At 30.6% G+C, this 19054-nt stretch overlaps 1 protein-coding gene across 2 annotated transcripts in view; it reads left to right on the top strand.

Annotated features, from left to right (window-relative positions):
- LOC129913811 (kinesin-like protein CG14535) overlaps positions 1-4165 on the top strand; it is a 125868-nt gene extending 121703 nt beyond the window's left edge. For both annotated transcript variants that reach the window (XM_055992691.1, XM_055992697.1), the window contains 4 exons: positions 817-2005; positions 2070-2165; positions 2242-2427; positions 3431-4165. In XM_055992691.1, coding sequence (XP_055848666.1) covers positions 817-2005; positions 2070-2165; positions 2242-2427; positions 3431-3986 — 2027 coding nt within the window. In that variant the 3' untranslated portion in view covers positions 3987-4165. The remainder of the gene's footprint in view (positions 1-816; positions 2006-2069; positions 2166-2241; positions 2428-3430) is intronic.
- Positions 4166-19054: the final 14889 nt, after the last annotated feature.

Here is a 19054-nt window from a genome sequence, read left to right as displayed (position 1 = left end):
AGCAAGGACTTTTCTCTTTCGAGGAAAACTCTATCAGAAAGCTTAACCAATAATTAACAAAAAGTCTCCAACATTATTAATGGCAATTCGAATCTTAACTTATATTTGCCTTCAAAAAAACATTTCTGTTTCGCACAGAGAATTCAAAAAATCTTTCTTTCTCCTGAAAAGCTCACTCAAAATTTAATAAATTGGTAAAAAAAGTTTTCAACGTTATTTATAAGAACTTTAACCAGAAAACTTCTATGAAAACCCTCATTTTGCTTCGAAAAAAAGATTTAAATTTTCCCTAGCTTTTAATCAGTGCTTAACAAAAAGTCTCCAACTTATTACGTTGGTAATTAAGGTAACCTAAAAATGTACTGGATTAAAAAAAAAAATTTCTCTCGCAGAATAGAACAAAAAGTCTCCAATGTCATTTGTAGTAATTTGTACATAAAAATTTAACCGGAACTTTAAAGAAACCATTTTTTTTTAAACCAAGAAACAATAACTTTTATGGCTTTCTACAAATATTCCATCAGAAAGCTAAATCATTGTTTAACAAAAAGTCTCCAATGTCAATTTTAGCCTTTTAACTCGTGTGACATTTCAAAAGATTTTGCTGCTTCTAACCAAAGTCTAAAATCTGCCTTACCTTTCTTTAAAACCTACATCAGAAAAGTTAATGCACGGTTAAAAAAATGTCTCTAAAGTCAGCAAAAGCTTAATCCATGGCCAACTTTGAAATTTTCAGAAGAATACCTAAAGCAACAAATTTTTACACCCCACTGTATTCTTTCATTTGAAAAACCTGCATTTAAATTCCCTTTACAGCTCAAAGTCCTGTGGTAGCCAATCGAACGGACAGTCTAAAACGTAACCACACCACCACCGGCAGTTCTAGTCCTACACCCCCACTAAACTCCTCAACCGGTGACCAAACCACAATTCCGGCTCAATTCTTCTCGCCTGTCCATAGTCTGAAAACAATACCCCACTCAGCATCGTCACCAAAAATTGTTGCTGGCACCCTTCGGCATTCTGGCCTTAGCAAAGGTTCCAATGTACCCTCTCCAAAAGGTTCACCTCTGCGCCGACCTGCCGTCGGCAGTGCAACTTCAAATCCTGCCACCGTCGTCAATCCAGATAGTCCGTTGAGACAAATTACCGAAGAGCAATGGATTGATGGACCTCGCGTATCCCGAGCCAAAGTAGCCGAAGCCAGACATCTAATGCGAGAGATTAACCATGTTAAGCAGTGCGAAACGTGGGTAGACGGACCCAAGTCACAATCGGCGCGTTCCCTTACCGCAGGCAATCTACCCGCCACCCCAACACAAGCCGTCGGCTATGGCTTCATGGATTCGCACAAAAAGACCATGATTCGACAATGGGTGGAGAATCAATCATCGCAAGTGTTCCAGTCGTCGGCGGCATCCTCGCCCACCCATCAAGGCCAACAGCAAATGCAGATGCAACAGCAACAACAGCATCTAAGGAATCTAACATATCATTTGGCCCAGTTCAAGCAAAAGTCCGAAGATGACCAGCATTCGTTGGAGAGTAATATGGAGATGGTGCATCCAATGGGGCCGGGATTGACGACGGCGATTAGTACGACAAATGCATCGGCGCCGGCAGAGATTTGCGGAGTTCGCAGTGGTGGCTGTGGCAGTGCCAAATCACACTTTCATAATAGAGACGAGACTGACTTACATTCGGATAGATCTGTGAGATCTTTTGGGGGAGGTGGCGGTGGTCATTTGGATAATCAAGATGAAGAAGACCAGGATAGTGGACCATCAGAAGTGCCTCCAGCGTTGCCACTCATCGAACCATTGGGGTCGCGTGAAATATCCCACGAAAGTCTACACAGGATACTTTCGAGGCATGTGTCGAGGGAAAGTCTACATATGCAACAGCAGCACCATCAGCAGCAGATGATGCAACAACAGCACAACTATGGTATGTCGGATTGTGGACTGCAAGTTACGGAGGAAGAAATCGCAAGAACGATGGGAGGGTAAGTTTAAAAACAAGAGGTTTGTGAGGTTTTGAGGGTTTCATGGGCCTTTTTTTCCTTTTAGGGAACATCCCTTGGCCGCGTTGAGCCATTGTGATATGTCCAGTTTTCATGCAGGTGGAGATGCGTTCAGTGATTGTGCGATGGGTGAAAGAACGAGGTAAGGTTTTAAAACCATCTTGGAGGAGAAATCGAGAGTGGAGAGTATTGAAAATGTTTGTTTGCTTTAATTTCAGGAACCAATTTGACCAACTGGCGCGTCTTCGAGAAATATTCACATCCCAACTGGCAATGGCCGAAGTAACTCCTGTCTTCCGTGTAGGTTGTGATGTCGGTAGTGTGTACAGTGAACCTGCCTATCGATTTAACACTGGCCCCGGCAGTGTTTGTAGTGAGCCTCCATATCGCCCGCCAAGTCCACGGTAAGTTTATCTTTTGAAAATGTATGTAAGTGATTTAAGAATCTCTGACCACTAAGAATTGAATACGTTCGCGTGGATCCTGGGGTTCTGGGAGAACTTAGATTTAATAATCATTTTTAGCAAAAAAACAAAACCGACTTCCATGGATCAAAACTGGGTTTTATGGTTTTTAAAATAGTTCCTATGGCAAAAAATGAACGAAATTGAAACAGGACCACACTGCAGCCACCAGCTATCCAATACAAAAAGAATTATCAAAATTGGTTCACTCTGTGCAAAGTTATGCGGTAACAAACATAAAAAAAAAAAAAAAAAATACCGACGAATTGAATACCTCCTCCTTTTTGGAAGTCGGTAAAAAATAGAAGAAAACGTTCAAGAAACGATTTTTCTGGGATAAAACTTACGTTCTGGGAAAGAACGTTTGTCACGGTAAGAAACTTCTGTCCCAGCAGGCAATTTCTTTCTCCGTAAGGAAATTCTGTCCCGGTAGAGAACTTCTGTCTTGGAAATGAACTTCTCTATCCGTAAAGAACTCCTGTTCCGGTAAGGAACTTCTGATCCAATAAGGAACTTATATCCCTTTAGGGAACTTCTGTCCCAGTAAGGAACTTCTGCTTCGAAAGCGAACTTTTGTCCCTTTGGCGTTGGGGAACTTCTGTCTTAGTAATGAACTTCTGTCCCGGTAAGGAACTTCTGTCCCGTTAAAGAATTAATGTCCATTTAAAGAAAAACTGTCCCCAGAAAGAACTTTAGTCCCAAGGAAGAACTTGCTCCAACTCTCCACCTCATACAGCTTCGTTTCAAAAATCAGGTCAATAATCCTAAAAGTTTCAAGCTTTTATGCCAGAAAACGGAACTTTTATAAATAATACGTTAAATCTAAAATATGTGTCAAACTGAACTCAAAAACTATTTCTCTTTGAGCCCATTCAATCACCTGTTTAATCAAAAAAACTTCAACCATTTTTTTTTGTTCTGTTAACTTTTTTTCTCTCCACAGTCCACCATCACGTAGTCCAAGTCAATGTTCCCTGCCAAGCCTGAATGGCATCATGCAAATAGCCGGAATGGAGCAATATGCTTCCTTGCGACATCCTGACGGTGCTTCCGACCCAAATCTTCCCAAAGCCGAAAAGTCATTCATCGAAATGGACGAAATGACGGAAGTTGATGAAAAATCCGCTCTACTTTCCAAACGTCCATCATTAGATCACGACCACATCACAGCCCTGCCGCCCATCACTGCCCAAAGCCAATTGCCACTGCTGCCATTGAACACCTCATCGGAAGCCTACGACAGCGGCCATGATTCATCAACGCCGCGCACCTCCAAGCATTCGGGTATATCACGTCGAGCTGAAAGCGGATACCATAGTGTGGCCACAGTAAGGGATAGTGATGAATCGAGTTTTACGTCCGGTCTGTCAAAGGAGCATCACAATCGAATTGTCATGGTGAAGAAAAAACGCCAGGATAAGTCATCGCTGTGCAACTGGCTGATGAATCCATTCACCTGTACGTATCCGGAGACTGAAGGTGAGATCAGTGATTTTTGAATGAAAGCCAGTACTTCCACTATTCAGGTGTTATTTTTAAATTAAAAAAAAAAAATAAGTGAGAAAAAAAGTTAAAAGTTAAAAAAAGAAAGAAAACAGAGAAAAAAAAACAACCACCCACCAACAAAAAAACACTTACACTATAGAAAAAATATTTTCCATTATCCTTAAAAAGGATGCGCGAATGTACTTGTGAATAGAAAAGTTGAAATATTAAGAAGGAACAAAAAAAAAAACACATAAAACCATCAGAGGAATAAAATAAAAAAAAAAAAAAAAAAAAACAAAATGGTGCGCTTTGTTATTGTCTTATGCTTTAGATATGATTATTATTATATCGTGCTATACATTTTCAAATACATATACATACAAACAAAACAAACAAAAAAATAACATAAAAGGAACAACAGCAGCTAAATCGTTATGCTTTTTTTTTTTAAGAAAAAAAAAATCTGTTTTTATTTTTTTTTTTTTTAATAATATTTTCTTTTGATTTATATGCGCTTTTTAAATATATATGTAAAAATGTCCTTTTGAGTTCAGGAGTATTTAAAATGGGAAAAAGATAAAAGCAGGATACTAAAGGTAAACAACACGTTCATGAAGTTCATTGATTTCGTTTTTAAATTCTTTTGTTTTGATTTTTTTAATCGTGATTTTTTAGTTTGTTCTTATAATTCAAGTTACTTTATGTAAGAATTTAAGAAAAATTTAAAATGGATACAAAAATTAAGACTATAAAAATCAGGATATGCGCATACATATAAAAACGAGAATTAGTGAGTTTCAACCAGATTACAGGACTTCTTCTTTTCCAAAAAATATTTTTGTTAGGAAAAAATATTTCGTCTAGGTAGCTATTGTTTTTCAAAAAAAAAAAAAAAAAAATAGAGAACGTAAGGATTTCGTATTACTGTCTGTTTGTGGCTGTGTTTCGCTATCTCAAGCACTAGCCCTAACCAATATATCGATTAATTTAAAAATTGAAAGCTTAGGGTTTCGGAAATTTTTTTCATTACCAAAATTAAGGGTATTTACCAAATGACCAACATCAAAAAAGTGTTTTTTTTTTTATTTAAAAAACGTGTCCTTTCGAAGAAAAGAAACATAACATTAATTTTAAATTGAAGAAAAAATTTTGAAAAAATCAATTTTGTTTTAAAAAAATTTCAATATTTCTTTAATTTTTCAACGAAAAATGCAAGAAAGTTTTCTGACAAAACTTTTTAAGAAGTAATGGAAACAGCCAAATAATATTAAAAATGAATTCAAAACTTACTGAACTATGTAAGATGTGAAGTACGCTGATTTATTTTTGGCAATCAATATTCTTAGAATTTTTCTTTTTATAAATGTTTTCTTTAAAATTTGATAAAAAAAAATAATATTCCAATTTTTCCAAAAAGTAGTTTTGTTTTTTTTTTTTAATATGTACATACCTATATCCAAAACGACAAAAATTTTTGAATCCAATTTTCTGTTTTTATGTGAGTATTGAATTTTGAAAACCAATTTAGTATCTAATTACAAAAAAAAAAATTTTTTTAAATGGTTAGAAACTTTTTTTAATTTTTTTTTTCAAAATTTTGATTTTTAAAATTAATTTTTAAAAACTACTCGATTAAACAGCTTTATTTAAAATTATAACAAAAGATATAGTTTTTGGCTTTGCAAAAAAGTGCAGCACGTTATTGTTCTTGTAACCGTAAATTTTTAATAATATTTTTCGAATTCAAGTCCTTGTTTTAGAAAATTGCCCCTCATGGCTAAAGGGTTGGAATTAGATACCTACCTCCTTCCTATACAATTTTTTTCTTGTCTTTACCCAACCTACACGCACTAGTTTTTTGGTACATTATTCCGGAATCATCGTTCCTCTCAATCTTTTTTTTTCCAATCCAAAAACTAAGTTTCATAGCTTTCGTGTTCATGTTCATAGTTCTGGTTTTTCGTAACTTCGGTTTTTCATAACTTCGGTTTTTCAAAACATTCACGCGCATAACTCTGGTATTCATAACTCCGTAACTATTTCGTAAATGAAGGTGTGGCCTAAACAGGTTGACGGATTTTTTTTTTTTTTTGAAGTTTGGTACAGAAGTTTTTTTTTGTAATTTTCAAGGTTTTTTTTAAACATGTACTGGCCATACAAATTTTTCGAGTTATTTCAATTTTCTCAAAAACAACTCTAACGGATTTCTATTAAAATTTTGAATACGAAATTCTTTTAGTTATTGTAACAAAACTGCGTTTTTAGTAGTTTTTCTCTCATAATATTAAAAAAAAAAACATTTTATTTTTAAGTATTTTTAGTTGAAAAATGAATTTTTTATGAATTTTCTTAAACGAACGACACCTTTAGTATCCAAAAGAATGATGTAGCATGTCAACGATGACTTTTTGTTTATAATTTGTTGTAAATGGTATATTTTATAGAAAAAATGAAAAACTATTATGTTAGTTATTTTAGCAAAAATATGTAAAAAAAAAAATATAATTCTATAAATAAAATTGCTATAATAGCAGATAATTTAATTAAAATAAAAAAAAAAAAATAAAACAAAAAGTAAATAACTTTAATGCATAGGTGTTGAATACAAAAAAAGAAAATAATAATAATAAATACAAAAATAAATTTCGTTGCCAGTTTTGCCTATTACTATGTTATTATTAAATATTTGAAATATATATTATATTATTATTATTAAAATATTAACTAATAAATAAAATTTATTATAAAAACAAAACTTTTAAAACTATCCAAAAAATGCTTAGGTATATTAAAAATTATTAATTTAATTATTTTTCAAAAAACTAAACTTGCTAAAATATTAAAACAAAACAACAAGAAATAGAAATATGAATGTGTTACCTGGTAGAACAAAAAACATAAAGATTTAAATAAAAAAAGGTATAATATCTAACAAGAAGACTAAAAATTTAAATGCATTTATCTCTTAAAAAATAAAAAAAAAAATAATCGACGAAAGGATAAAGTGTAACAAAACAATGAATTAATGAAAAAAAAAATTATAACAAAGCCAACTAGGTAGGTATATTAATATTTTTATTATAATTATTATTAATGTTTGTATTTAATTTTGTATGTTTTCGTGTAAATAACAGCACGGTAATTTACTTTACATATAATTATATACACATACGCAGTAGTTTTTTATACGAGCCCAATGGATATTTTTTTTGTTTGTTATTAATAAATTAAAATAAATAAGAATAAATAAAATAAAAAAGAAACTATCCCCCATTAAATATATCGAATTATTGAATATTTTTGTTGTGGTAAATGCTATGCATGGTAAATTATATTTTAACCAAAACGAAATCCAACTATTATTATCATATTGTCATGAAAAAGAAAACAAAAAGTAATAAATATAAAAACAAAAATATTGTAAAATTGTATTATAAATATTAATAACATAAAAAAAACAAAACTTTTAATAAAACATAAAAAGAGAAGAAATAACTCGATTTTTTTAAAAATAAAAAAAATATATCGTTTTATTTTTATATAGTTTAAAAAGAAAACTAAAGCATTCAAAACCCCGGGATTGGATTAAACCAGAAAATTGAACAAAAGATTTGTTCAAGTAAGTAATGTTTTTTGTTTTTGGACTGAGCAAATATTGTCACCCTCATGAAACTTGACAAAAAGTTTGCTTTTGGAATAAGAATCAAGGATCAAAAGAGTCTACACAAAAATTGTTTTTTTTTTTTTTTCGCGGAAAAGAGGGAGGCGATGAAAGTCAACAAAACAGTGAAAAAATTGTTTGTGGAATATAACCATATGGCACATGTTTTTAGGTTAATTTTGTATGCTGAATCTAATGACACTAAGATAGAGCCAATACGATTGTTCTAAGAAAAGTTATTGCCGATTAAAAGCAAGAGTGTTGTTTTTTTACTTCAACATGTAAAATATAACCGAAATCCATGTGAAAAACATGCTACCTGATGAAATTCGGGATTAAGTTTTAAGATAAATTATCCATAAAGTTCTTAAAAATATTTTTGGTGAAATCGTGTTCTTACAGCTGACATACATTTTGTAATTTTTATAAACTTTTTGTAAAAGTCTCGTTTGTTTTAACTTATAAGAACTAAGAATCAACTGGGTCTACAAAATTATCTTGGAGAAAGAGTGTTTTTTTTAAAGAAATGTTTAAATTTGGCATTAGTACCACAAAAACTGGGATAAAAATGGTACCCCACTGAAAGTTGGTACAAATGGTTTATTTATTACAGAAACCAAGAATCTAAGCAGTCTATAAAAATATTTTTGGTGAAAAGTTCTTTCTTTTTTGCTGTTGCACAATAAGGAAAGGAAAGTAAAGGTGTAGAGAAAATGTGGGTTTATTGGAAAAACTAAGTAATAGTAGTGATATCCTATTGAAATTCAGCAATTATGTTACTTTTGAGATTGGAAACAAGAATCTGAATTGTCTATAAAAATATCATGGTTCAAAGGGTGTATTTTTTTTTATCGAAAACAAAATTATTGGGCCACTCTAATTAAATTTGGTAAAAACGTTAGGTACATTTGGGATAGAAAGCAAGAATAAAAGTTTTCATACAAAAATTTTAGTGAAAGGGTGTTTTTTCGGAGTGACAGTCAAATCTGTAATTGGTCTCAAAATGCCAATGATTCGCGTAAAAGACTTAGAACAAAATTATAAACGTTCAATTTGTCATTAAAACCGCAAAAATAAATTGAATTATTCACTTGTTTTAGGGCCAATTACAGACTTTAAAGTCTCTTCCTCTTTCACTCCTTCACCCAAATTTTTGTATACACAGAGAAAAATATGACCCGCTAAAAACTAACAGATTGCCATATTGTTTTACCGTCCATACATTTCATAAGGAAATCTTATTAAAATCAACGATTAATAAGGTTTTTTTAAGGAGATTTCTTATTATTTTTATAGAGAAAATCTTATTAAAATTTGACTGAAAAGTTGATTTTTTTTGCAACTTAGCACTAGAACAAAAATCGCGATCAATATTTTCATGGCAGGTTGGTTCAGGTGGTAAGGTGGGCGACTAATGATTTGAAGTCTCCAGTTCGATTCTCAGCCTGGTCACCTTTTTTTTTATTTTTTTGCAGATTTTAAAACAATAAGGAAAACCCGATTGTTTTAATAAGGTTTCCTTCTTGGATGAAAACCATTGTTTTTGTTCTATTTTATGTGGTCTATTTTTCTCTGTGTAGACTTTTTTAATGCTTGACAAGTTTCATGAGGGTAACAGTTAAATACCGTTTATTTTGCTTTTAAACAAAAATATCAATTTCCCCCTTAAGGAATCACCAAAACTTATTAACTTGGTATTTGAAACTTTAATTTTAAAAAATACATTTTTATGATTTTAATTATGTATTAATATGCTCTAGGCTAGGATGATTAGAAATATCTTATACAAAAAATTTGAACAAAATTGGTTTAATCAATAACCACAAAAACTCAAAGCAATATTAAGTAGTGATGGGAACTATCGAATGATTTGAACTATCGATAGTTAGTAACTGAATGATTTGAACTATCGAATAGTTCATTCATTCATTCATTTATTCATTCAAATAAAAACTATCGAATAAAACTATCGAATAAAAACTATCGAACAAACTATCGAATAAGAACTATCGTATAAAAAAACTATTCAAATGAAAAAACTATCGTTTAAGAAAATTATTTGAATAAAAAAACTATCGTGTAAAAAAAACTATTCAAATGAAAAAACTATCGTTTAAGAAAACTATTCAAATGAAAAAACTATCGTATAAAAAAAACTATTCAAATGAAAAAACTATCGTTTAAGAAAACTATTCAAATGAAAAAACTATCGTTTAAGAAAACTATTCAAATAAAAAAACTATCGTTTAAGAAAATTATTTGAATGAAAAAACTATCGTATAAAAAAAAACTATTCAAATGAAAAAACTATCGTTTAAGAAAACTATTCAAATGAAAAAACTATCGTTTAAGAAAACTATTCAAATAAAAAAACTATCGTTTAAGAAAATTATTTGAATAAAAAAACTATCGTGTAAAAATAAATTTTTAAATGAAAAAACTATCGTTTAAGAAAATTATTTGAATGAAAAAACTATCGTATAAAAAAAACTATTGGAATGAAAATAGTAACTAAACTATCGAATGAAAAAACTATTCGAATGAAAATAGTAACTAAATGAATGAATGAATGAATGATTTAAAACTATCGAATGAATGAATATTTTACAACTATCGATAGTTTGATAGTTTTTATTCGATAGTTCCCATCACTAATATTAAGAGACATTTACGAAAAATAAAAATCCAGTACATTCTAATACGTTTTCTAATTTTGATTAAAAATGTTTGATCGGTTTAAATACCTTAAACTTGGAAAAACTAATAACAAGTTTAAAATCTTTTTTAAGCTGTGAAAAGCCCTTATCAAAATTTGTACCTGCGATAATTGAATTGTAATGAGTTATAATTTTTTATGGGCATCTTTGCATCTTTTGACATTCTAACTAATAAATATCCTTTTTTATTCTAGTAAAATTAAAATCCTTAAAGATCTCTTAAATCTTCTTTAATTACCTAAATCAATTAAATTCTCTCACAGAAAAACTTTCTTCTTCTTTACCTATTTTTTCTCACATTGAAATCCACTTTAAAGCCTTTTAAATACTTATAGGCTGTCACGTCTTCTCTCTGCTGCCATGATTCTCCAAGAAAGTGCGCGAATAAAAATTATCAACAAAATCTCTTGGGATGCAACTGCAATGCTGAAATGAGTGAACGTGCGGCTACTCTACCTCTGTATATTCTATTTCAGGCGATTCGAGTCAGGACTATAGGACTCTCGTTACTTCGTAATTATTCAATGCCCCTAAAGAATACTCATCTTCATTCTCTCTATCTCTCTCGTGGTGCTCCCTTCATACAACCTCATTATGATAATTTCCCTCCGTATATTATATTATATAGGACTTTCTTCTGCTGCGCCAAGGGATGCATCATCAAACTCATGCCATTATTTGCTCCTACTGCTGATATGCTGTTTGCTACAGTAGGTATTTTGTGGGTGATGCTGATGATTGCTAGAAGGCACGATGGACGCCAGAAACTGCCAAGGAACTTTCTTGCAATGTCTTCAAGAAAAAAAGAAGAAATAAAAAAAAAAAAAAACAAAAAAAGGACGAAAGTAAAATTCCTTTAAATGAGAGATAAACAAAAACGTGAAACATAAAATGCGAATTAAAATTCATGGAAAAAGAAATTAAAAAACTTTTACGAAATAAATAAATTTTTTTCTTTTAAGTTTATTACTCACCTGAGGATTGTGCCTAGGGACGAGCGGAGGACACGCTACCAAAACCAGAGGAACCGTAATTTCTCCTCTTTCTTTTGTTTGCGCAAAACCCGGAAACTGTGATTTATTCTACTAGATTGACGACGTTCTTTGTTTGTTTTTTAACTTATGCTTCCACGACTGTAAACATATTTAAATTATTATGAACTTAATTAAGTTTGAAAGGAATTTTTTTGTGGTATTTTGGGGAATTATTCAAACCGTTTTTGGAGAAATTTGATTTATGAGAATTTTCAAGAACAAGAAAATAAAATGCAACAAAACAAATAAATACAATAAAATTTACAAAAATTTGTGAAAAGGAAATTTTGTAAAATTTTTCCAATTTCCACGGTTGTCTGGAAGCTTTTGAATCGCATATTCCTTTTCCGATATAATCAACAATCGAATGGCAATTAAAATTGTCATAAATCGGCAATTCTGCCGACTGGACGAAGCCCCACAATACGCACAATACCACTATCACAAGTGTTTAAAGACCCCATTTACATAGAGTCACTTCACTACCACGATGACATAACGACGAGCATTGTTGGTAGGATATAAAGAGCAGGAGCAGGAGCAACGACGACTTGAATTATCGTCCTGTCAGATACATAATTAACACTTGCGGCATTTTGCATTATTATCAATGGTACCTCTACAACAGTCCAAGCCTACACAGAGTAGGTAGAAAGTGCCTATATAGTTGGTTCAATATATCCTTCTATCCTGGAGAGTGAGTGGTTTGTATTCGAAAGGACGACAAAATAAATTGTCATAGACCAATCGTGGCGTTCGTTGGTTGGTGAACGTGGGTGGATGGGTGTTTTTTTTTGGGTGAACGCTTAATTTATGACACTCAAGGGATCATCTTTTATGAATCAAAGTTGCACAAGAATATTATCTAAATTTTCAGCACCCAGTTTTGAACTTTTAGGGAGGTGGGAGGGGGGGGGGGAGATATTTTTAGACATTTTTAAATTTTAAATTAAATGGCAATGAACCTTAATTTTCTTATGGAGGCAGGTTTAAATTTCGCTGTAAAAATATTCTGAAAGTTGCCAGTTTTGATTTAAAAAAAAAATGTGTACTGTTGCACACAAGCTTCTATTTAAAATGAAAAATAATATTTTTTGAACCGTTTTAAGGGGTACTTGTCATAGAAGCGTTTTATTGCTATCTAAATTTGTTGCATTCAAACAATTTCAACGAAAAGTAGAGTAAACATAAAAAATTAAGAAATTTTTTCAAAAATACAAATTTTCGATTTTTGTTTTTCAAAAATGAATTTTTTCAAAACGGATTTATAAATTTTTTGTGTTAAAAAATTCTCGAAAATTTGTATATGCAAAAAATAATAATTAAAAAAGACGGCTCATGTAATTTTCAAAATCTAAAACCATTTCTTTAAAATATTAGGTATTTCATTTGGATTAAAAAGGTGTTTTCGTAATTTTAAAAATATTTTAAAACTTTTTTTATATTGAAAAAATTAACTAATTTATCGTGTTTTGATAAATTTATTTAGCGCAAAATTAAATACAAAATGTACGACTAGGTTGCACGAACTTGGTATATGCTAGATAGGTAGATACCGTTATTTTTGGTCGAAAATAATATAATTCAAAAATCCAAATGGAAAGTTGCCGAAAAACGCTAGGTCCGGATAGGCTGTAGAAATTTATACAGACAAATAAGAGAAAAGAAAGTCGAGAGTAGAGTATAAAGTTTACGAGAAGAACGTAAAGATGCACTATAATCTTTTTTAGCAAAAAAAAAAAAAACAAAAAAAAAAAATACAGACGAATTGAATACCTCCTCCTTTTTGGAAGTCGGTAAAACACAAAAGAGGCATTTGTTGACAATTTTAAAAAATTGGTGGGAAAGTTTTTAAAAAGGAGGAAAAAATCTCCTTTAAGTGGTGTGAAGAGCGATAAAATCGATGCCTGATTGTGTGAAAATAAGGCATTGATAGGAGAGGTCTAACCTAAAAAAATACATTTAAATACCAAAGAAACAGGTTAACTAACTTAAAAAAAATGACTTTGTTTTCTTTAGGTATATTTCTTTTTGAGTCCTTGAAATTTAACCGCAAAACTAATTCATACAAAGAACTTGAAACTGTGTCAAGAGGCACCACTTTCAGCGAATTAAAAAACAAAAAAAAAAAAACTAAAACGAGTGCAACGACCCATGCAACTATCGACAGCTAATTAGCTTGTGGTTTGATTAATAAGTTTCAACAACTCACTAATTGTTGCGGTGTTTTTCCTTGATATTAAAAAATCCTTGAGAAAAAGTTCAAAAGTTCTTTCAAATAAATTAATCCCCTTCAACGAAAGGTTGTTACCCACACACAAAATGCTTTTTATAATAACAATAATATTAAGAATCACAAAACTACTAAAAAGCAAAGGGTAAAAAACTTAAAGGACAATCAAAAAATTATGCCATTTTACAAGGGCAATGAATTCAATGATACTTATAGTTTTAGTCACCTCCATTTAAAAGTGTTTTCCAATCACTTTGATTTAACTTTAAAAATACGCTGTTGTTAGTAACGGACAAAGTTAATAATATAGACCAAAACGCGAAAAACGAAACCACGAAGATACAAATTGTAATTAAAATTTGTCGGGTAGGTATATGATTATTTGTAGGTTACACACATTCCAAATACCAAATGATCAAATTACACAAACGACAGTGAAAAATAAGGTTTCCTTCCACTTCGACAATTAGTGAGTGTTTCTAAGTTACATAAAAATGAATAAAACAAATATGGAAATACAGCATCAAACAAAACTTGAGATTTGTCATTATGAAATGTATTTTTGGGTTCCATTCGACTTGCTCCCATAATATAAGTTTGAGTAGAATGGATGTTTATTATCATATTTTATGGCTGCTTTACAGGTGAAAATGGTATATCGTTTTAAAATTCATAGAAATTTTGATTTTTCCAAAACTTTTATGATGCTGGACCCTAGCGAGGTATTTGTCAGAGCTGAAAATTCTTCAATATCACACGAATAATGATTTGAGGTGCGCTTTGGATATGTAAAAACTGTCCGATTCGTATGAAAACAGACAAATTTCCACTTTGACTGATACTTCGCAAGAGCCGACTATTAACCGCATAAGACTATAAAGGTATCATGGTAGAATTAAATTAACTCAATGCATACCATCAAACAAATATCGAATCAAAATTGATATTCAAATTTATATTTTCCTCAAAAATAAAATTAAATCATATTTTTTTTTTTATTTGTTTAAGGAATTATTATTTTATCTTTACAGGAAAAAATCTATTAAGATTAGTTAGTAGAAACAAGATATACAGGTAACCCAATACCTTAAAAGTTTTTTTTGGGTAAGAATTCATTGACTATAAAAAATATTTTTCTTATCTTGTTCGAGAGTTTTAGGTGAAGTACACTGAGGGAAAAAATAAATTGAAGTTGAAACGTCTTTGTTTCAAAGATGAACAACTTTGATTTATGTGACTTTAAGATACGAAACCATCAAAAATCAACCTTTCTTCCACGTTGATTTTAAAATGTTCATTTTCAACGCAAAATCATTCCGAATAATAGTTAAATCAATGTTGTTTTCATTGATTTTACGTTGTTTTATGATGGCTTTTCCCCAGTGTATATAAATCAAATAAGAAACAAGTTAATAGCTCAAAAATGTCTTTCGGATACTTTACATCTAAGCAATCAAATTTATCTCTTCAATGATAACTTTTAACTTTTTAAAAGCGTATTTATCATTTTGATAGTTGTATAAGCATTTTTCGGACACCGAATTATTCAAAAAATGTCTTTCTATAATAAACTCACAAATTTCAGGTTACTACTATGTATCTCAGTGATGAAAGAATTTTGAAGAGATTTTAAACAAACTTGGAAGAAAAATAATTTTATTTTTGTATAATATAGTAAACTTAACATGGAAGCATAACGACCTGATGAGAAAAATCATTAGATTTTATTTCCAAAATCATGGTTTTTGATATTTTGATATTTTTGATATTTTTTTTTTTTTTTGAAGTTTCCCGATAATTACGGTGACCATCCATCCCGGTTTACCCGGGACTGTCCCGTATTTCTACAGCTTGTCCCGGGTTTTTATTTAAGAAACCCGGGACGTGTCCTGTATTTTGTAATTTGTCCCGTGATTGTCCCGTATTTGCACATTCTCTGATTTTTATATTCAATATTTTAAATGCTTTGTATACGGAAAACAAGAAAACAGTGGCTGAAATAAAAATTTTTCTAATTTTTCGGATAAAGCATTAAGCCTAGTACGCTGCTGAAGCAAAACGAAAATTTTTCTAATAGCGTTTTCGTTTGGTGGTCCGGGACTGTCCGGAATTCTCCCGAACGATTCTGAAACTGATCGTTTGGCACTCAATGACGGTTCTAATTCTGAAAAGAAGAGAAAATCGATTCCGAATTTTGAGGCAGAATCAAAACCAGAATCACGCACACATGTTAAGACGTCAAAGTAATGAAATGTCATTCTTTGTTCTTCATTTCTCAATTTCAAGATTTTTAACTATGCACAAACTTTAAACTATATTAAAATAATGTGAAGAAAGAAAACAAAAATAGATAACTTAATGATAATAAAAAAAAAAATAAACAAAACAAAACTTTCATCAGACGTTCGCATTTGATGTTTCACAAATACAAAGAAACCCAAACTTCAGAATAAAAAAAAAGTATCTAACTCTGATCGTTTGGCATTCCGGATCGGACAGTCCCGGACGCTTCTAAGAATTCCCAAACGAAAACGCTATAAGTCTCCAAAGTCAAAAAACTTTTGCTGCAAGAAAAATTGCTTGAACAAATAAGTGGGAGTGACAAGCGATTGAAAACTCTCCATACATTCTAGCACAGGTAAGAATTTCATTGCCTAAGCTGCGTATTGTGCAACGAAAAGCAAAATTTTCGTTTACGATTTCGTTGTGCTGGTTTTGTATGAAAATTTTCGTTTCGCTTCTAGACTAGTTTTAGATTTAATTTTAAATGTTCGTCAATTATTTAGTTCCAGCTTCTGTTTGTCAGGTTGCTACACCAGGAAAAATGTTTTCGAATAAAGAACAACATAGCTATGGAAGAGTACAGAACCCAGATAAGTTTCAAAACTTTTAAGGACATGTTAAAAGTTTTGTTAAAAATCATACAATTTCAAAATCATTTAAAATAAAATTAATATGTAAAAAGAAAAACAGCTCTCCCGATTTTGATTAAAAAAATATTTTTTTAGAAGTTATTAACAGACATTATTATAAAACCATTTTCTTGATTTCTGATTTCGGATGCGACTTAAATGATTTCAACAAAAACGCTCCCATAAAATTGTTTAGGCAATCTTGATATCAAAATAAGGAAAAATTATGAAAACTCATTTAAAAAAATTTAATTTTTTTTGAAAAATCAATATTTTCAAAACAATCCAATCAATTTTTTATCTGTCCCGGGTTTTGCTTCCAGAAATATGGTCACCGTACCGATAATATATCGTGATATAGTATTTTTGATTTCGATTCTTAGTTCAAAATCTTTTTTTAAAAAAATACAATTTTTATCAAAGCGACAAAAAAATAGTTTTATTCGTTACTTCAATATGTATGCTAGTTTGCTGAAATTTCTTGGATTTTTGGATAATTTTGTGATAAAATATGAGTATGAATGAAACGTAACAGTCCGCGTTTTGGTCCACATGTATGTAATCCTTTTAACATAATCAAGTTTAAAATATTATAAAGTGGAGTAACGAAAGCTCAAAAAATGGCAATATTAGGGAACCCAGCGGAACAGCTATGATTTTGATGATCTTTTTTTTTTGAAGCGTCGGTATTTAAAAATAGTATTTTTCTATTTTCAAAATTTAACTCATATCAGTTGTTTTAGAATTCTTTTTTTGTAATATTGAAATAATTTTAAAACTATTCAAAATATCAAACTAATTTTTCATAATCGAGCTCCAATTTTCAAAAAGTTCACATACATGATGAAAAAATGGTTTCAAAATAATTAACAACCAAAGATAATATTAAATATGATACAAAATTTGAGTGACATAAATTTTGAGTTTATCTTTCTGCAGATTGATTTCTGAAACAATACTGTTATGTTGAAATCGAAATGAAGCATACCAAAAAAAAAACTGAGTTGAATTTTGAAAATGGAAAGATTCCTGAACTTGATTGCCTATGTTAAAAGGATTATTAACAATGTCTATTACTAATTACCGCCGCATATTTTTATAGTTAAATCAAAGTTATTGGAAAACACTCTTAAATTGAGGTGACTGAAACTATAAGTATCATTGAATTCAATTCCCTTGTAAAATGGCATATAATTCAATCAATGATTGTCGTTAAAGTTTTTTTTTTAACCTCTAAGTTTTGTGGTATTACTATTATCAAAACGTTCTTGTGTGGGCAAAATCTCTCATCGAAGCGGATTAATTCATTTGAAGGAAAATAAAAAAGAATTAAAGTACAACTTTTTCTCAAGGATTTTTGAATATCATGAAAAAGGCCGCTATTATTTGTGAATTGTTGAAACTTATTAATCAAACCACAAGCTAATTAGCTGTCGATAGTTACACGGTTCGTTGCACTCGTTTTAATTTTTTGTTTTTAATTCGCTGAAAGTGGTACCTCTTGACACAATTTTAATTTCTTTGTAGAAAATTAAACAGCTTAGCGGTGAAAATTATACAAGGACTCAATAAGGAGTACGAAGAAAACAAAAAAAGTATTTGTAAGCAATTGTTTTTTTTTTTTTTCTTATATTTTCGAATACGCTATGGATGTATTGAATATTTTTTGGATATTTTCTTTATTTGATCAGTTTTTAAAGTTAAAAGTTAGATGGTCACTGTGGCGTATGTGTAACATTTTTTTCCTATTAAATACCATGTATAATAAATCCAGTTGATAAATTGATGTAACATTGGATATTTAAAATGAATGGGGCTTGCCGCTTTTGTCAGTTGATTTGTTTTTGATTTGACAAAATAATACCTACCTTAACTAAAAATAATTGAAAATAAAAAAGAAACGAAAAATACACATCAAAAGCCTCTGATTTGTTTTGTCCTTTTCATTCAACTACAGTCAGCTTTTGCAAAACGAAGTTGCTATTTTTCGTTTAAATAAAAGTCTCCAACACAACAATTTTAGACTTAAATGGATTATCGGAATTTTCCATGTAAAGTCTAAATGCATTATCTCTATATTAATCTTTTATCGATTGAAAAATAAAAGAAAAACCTACAAAAAATTACACAAAAAATCAATACTTTCTTATTGCTCTTTCTATACAAATTTTCAACACAACACCACCCCAAAAAAAAAAACCCTATAATTCCTTTGATGCTTCATCTATAATTGAACGAGATATAATAAAATCGAACGATACCATCGACACTTTTACGCCATGGCATTTAATTAACACCTCAGTCCCGCTCCATTGATTTCAAATCCCATCAGCCATTTCTCGTTGAATAGCGTTACTTCGTAAAAAAAAATAATTCGCGTTCGCATAAAAAATCCTGTGATGCCTAGCCACCACCTGTACCTGAAAAGAGAGTGCCAAAAATACTCGTAACCACCTCCAACTCAAACCCATCTTATTTACAGCCTGTGATTTAATAATGCCAAAAGGTATGAGGGAAATCCT

The sequence above is a fragment of the Episyrphus balteatus genome, chromosome 1 (assembly GCF_945859705.1).
Source record: "Episyrphus balteatus chromosome 1, idEpiBalt1.1, whole genome shotgun sequence".
Lineage (NCBI taxonomy): Eukaryota > Metazoa > Arthropoda > Insecta > Diptera > Syrphidae > Episyrphus > Episyrphus balteatus.
The sequence above is the reverse complement of the archived record's forward strand: the minus strand, read 5'-3'. Positions and strand labels throughout refer to the sequence as shown.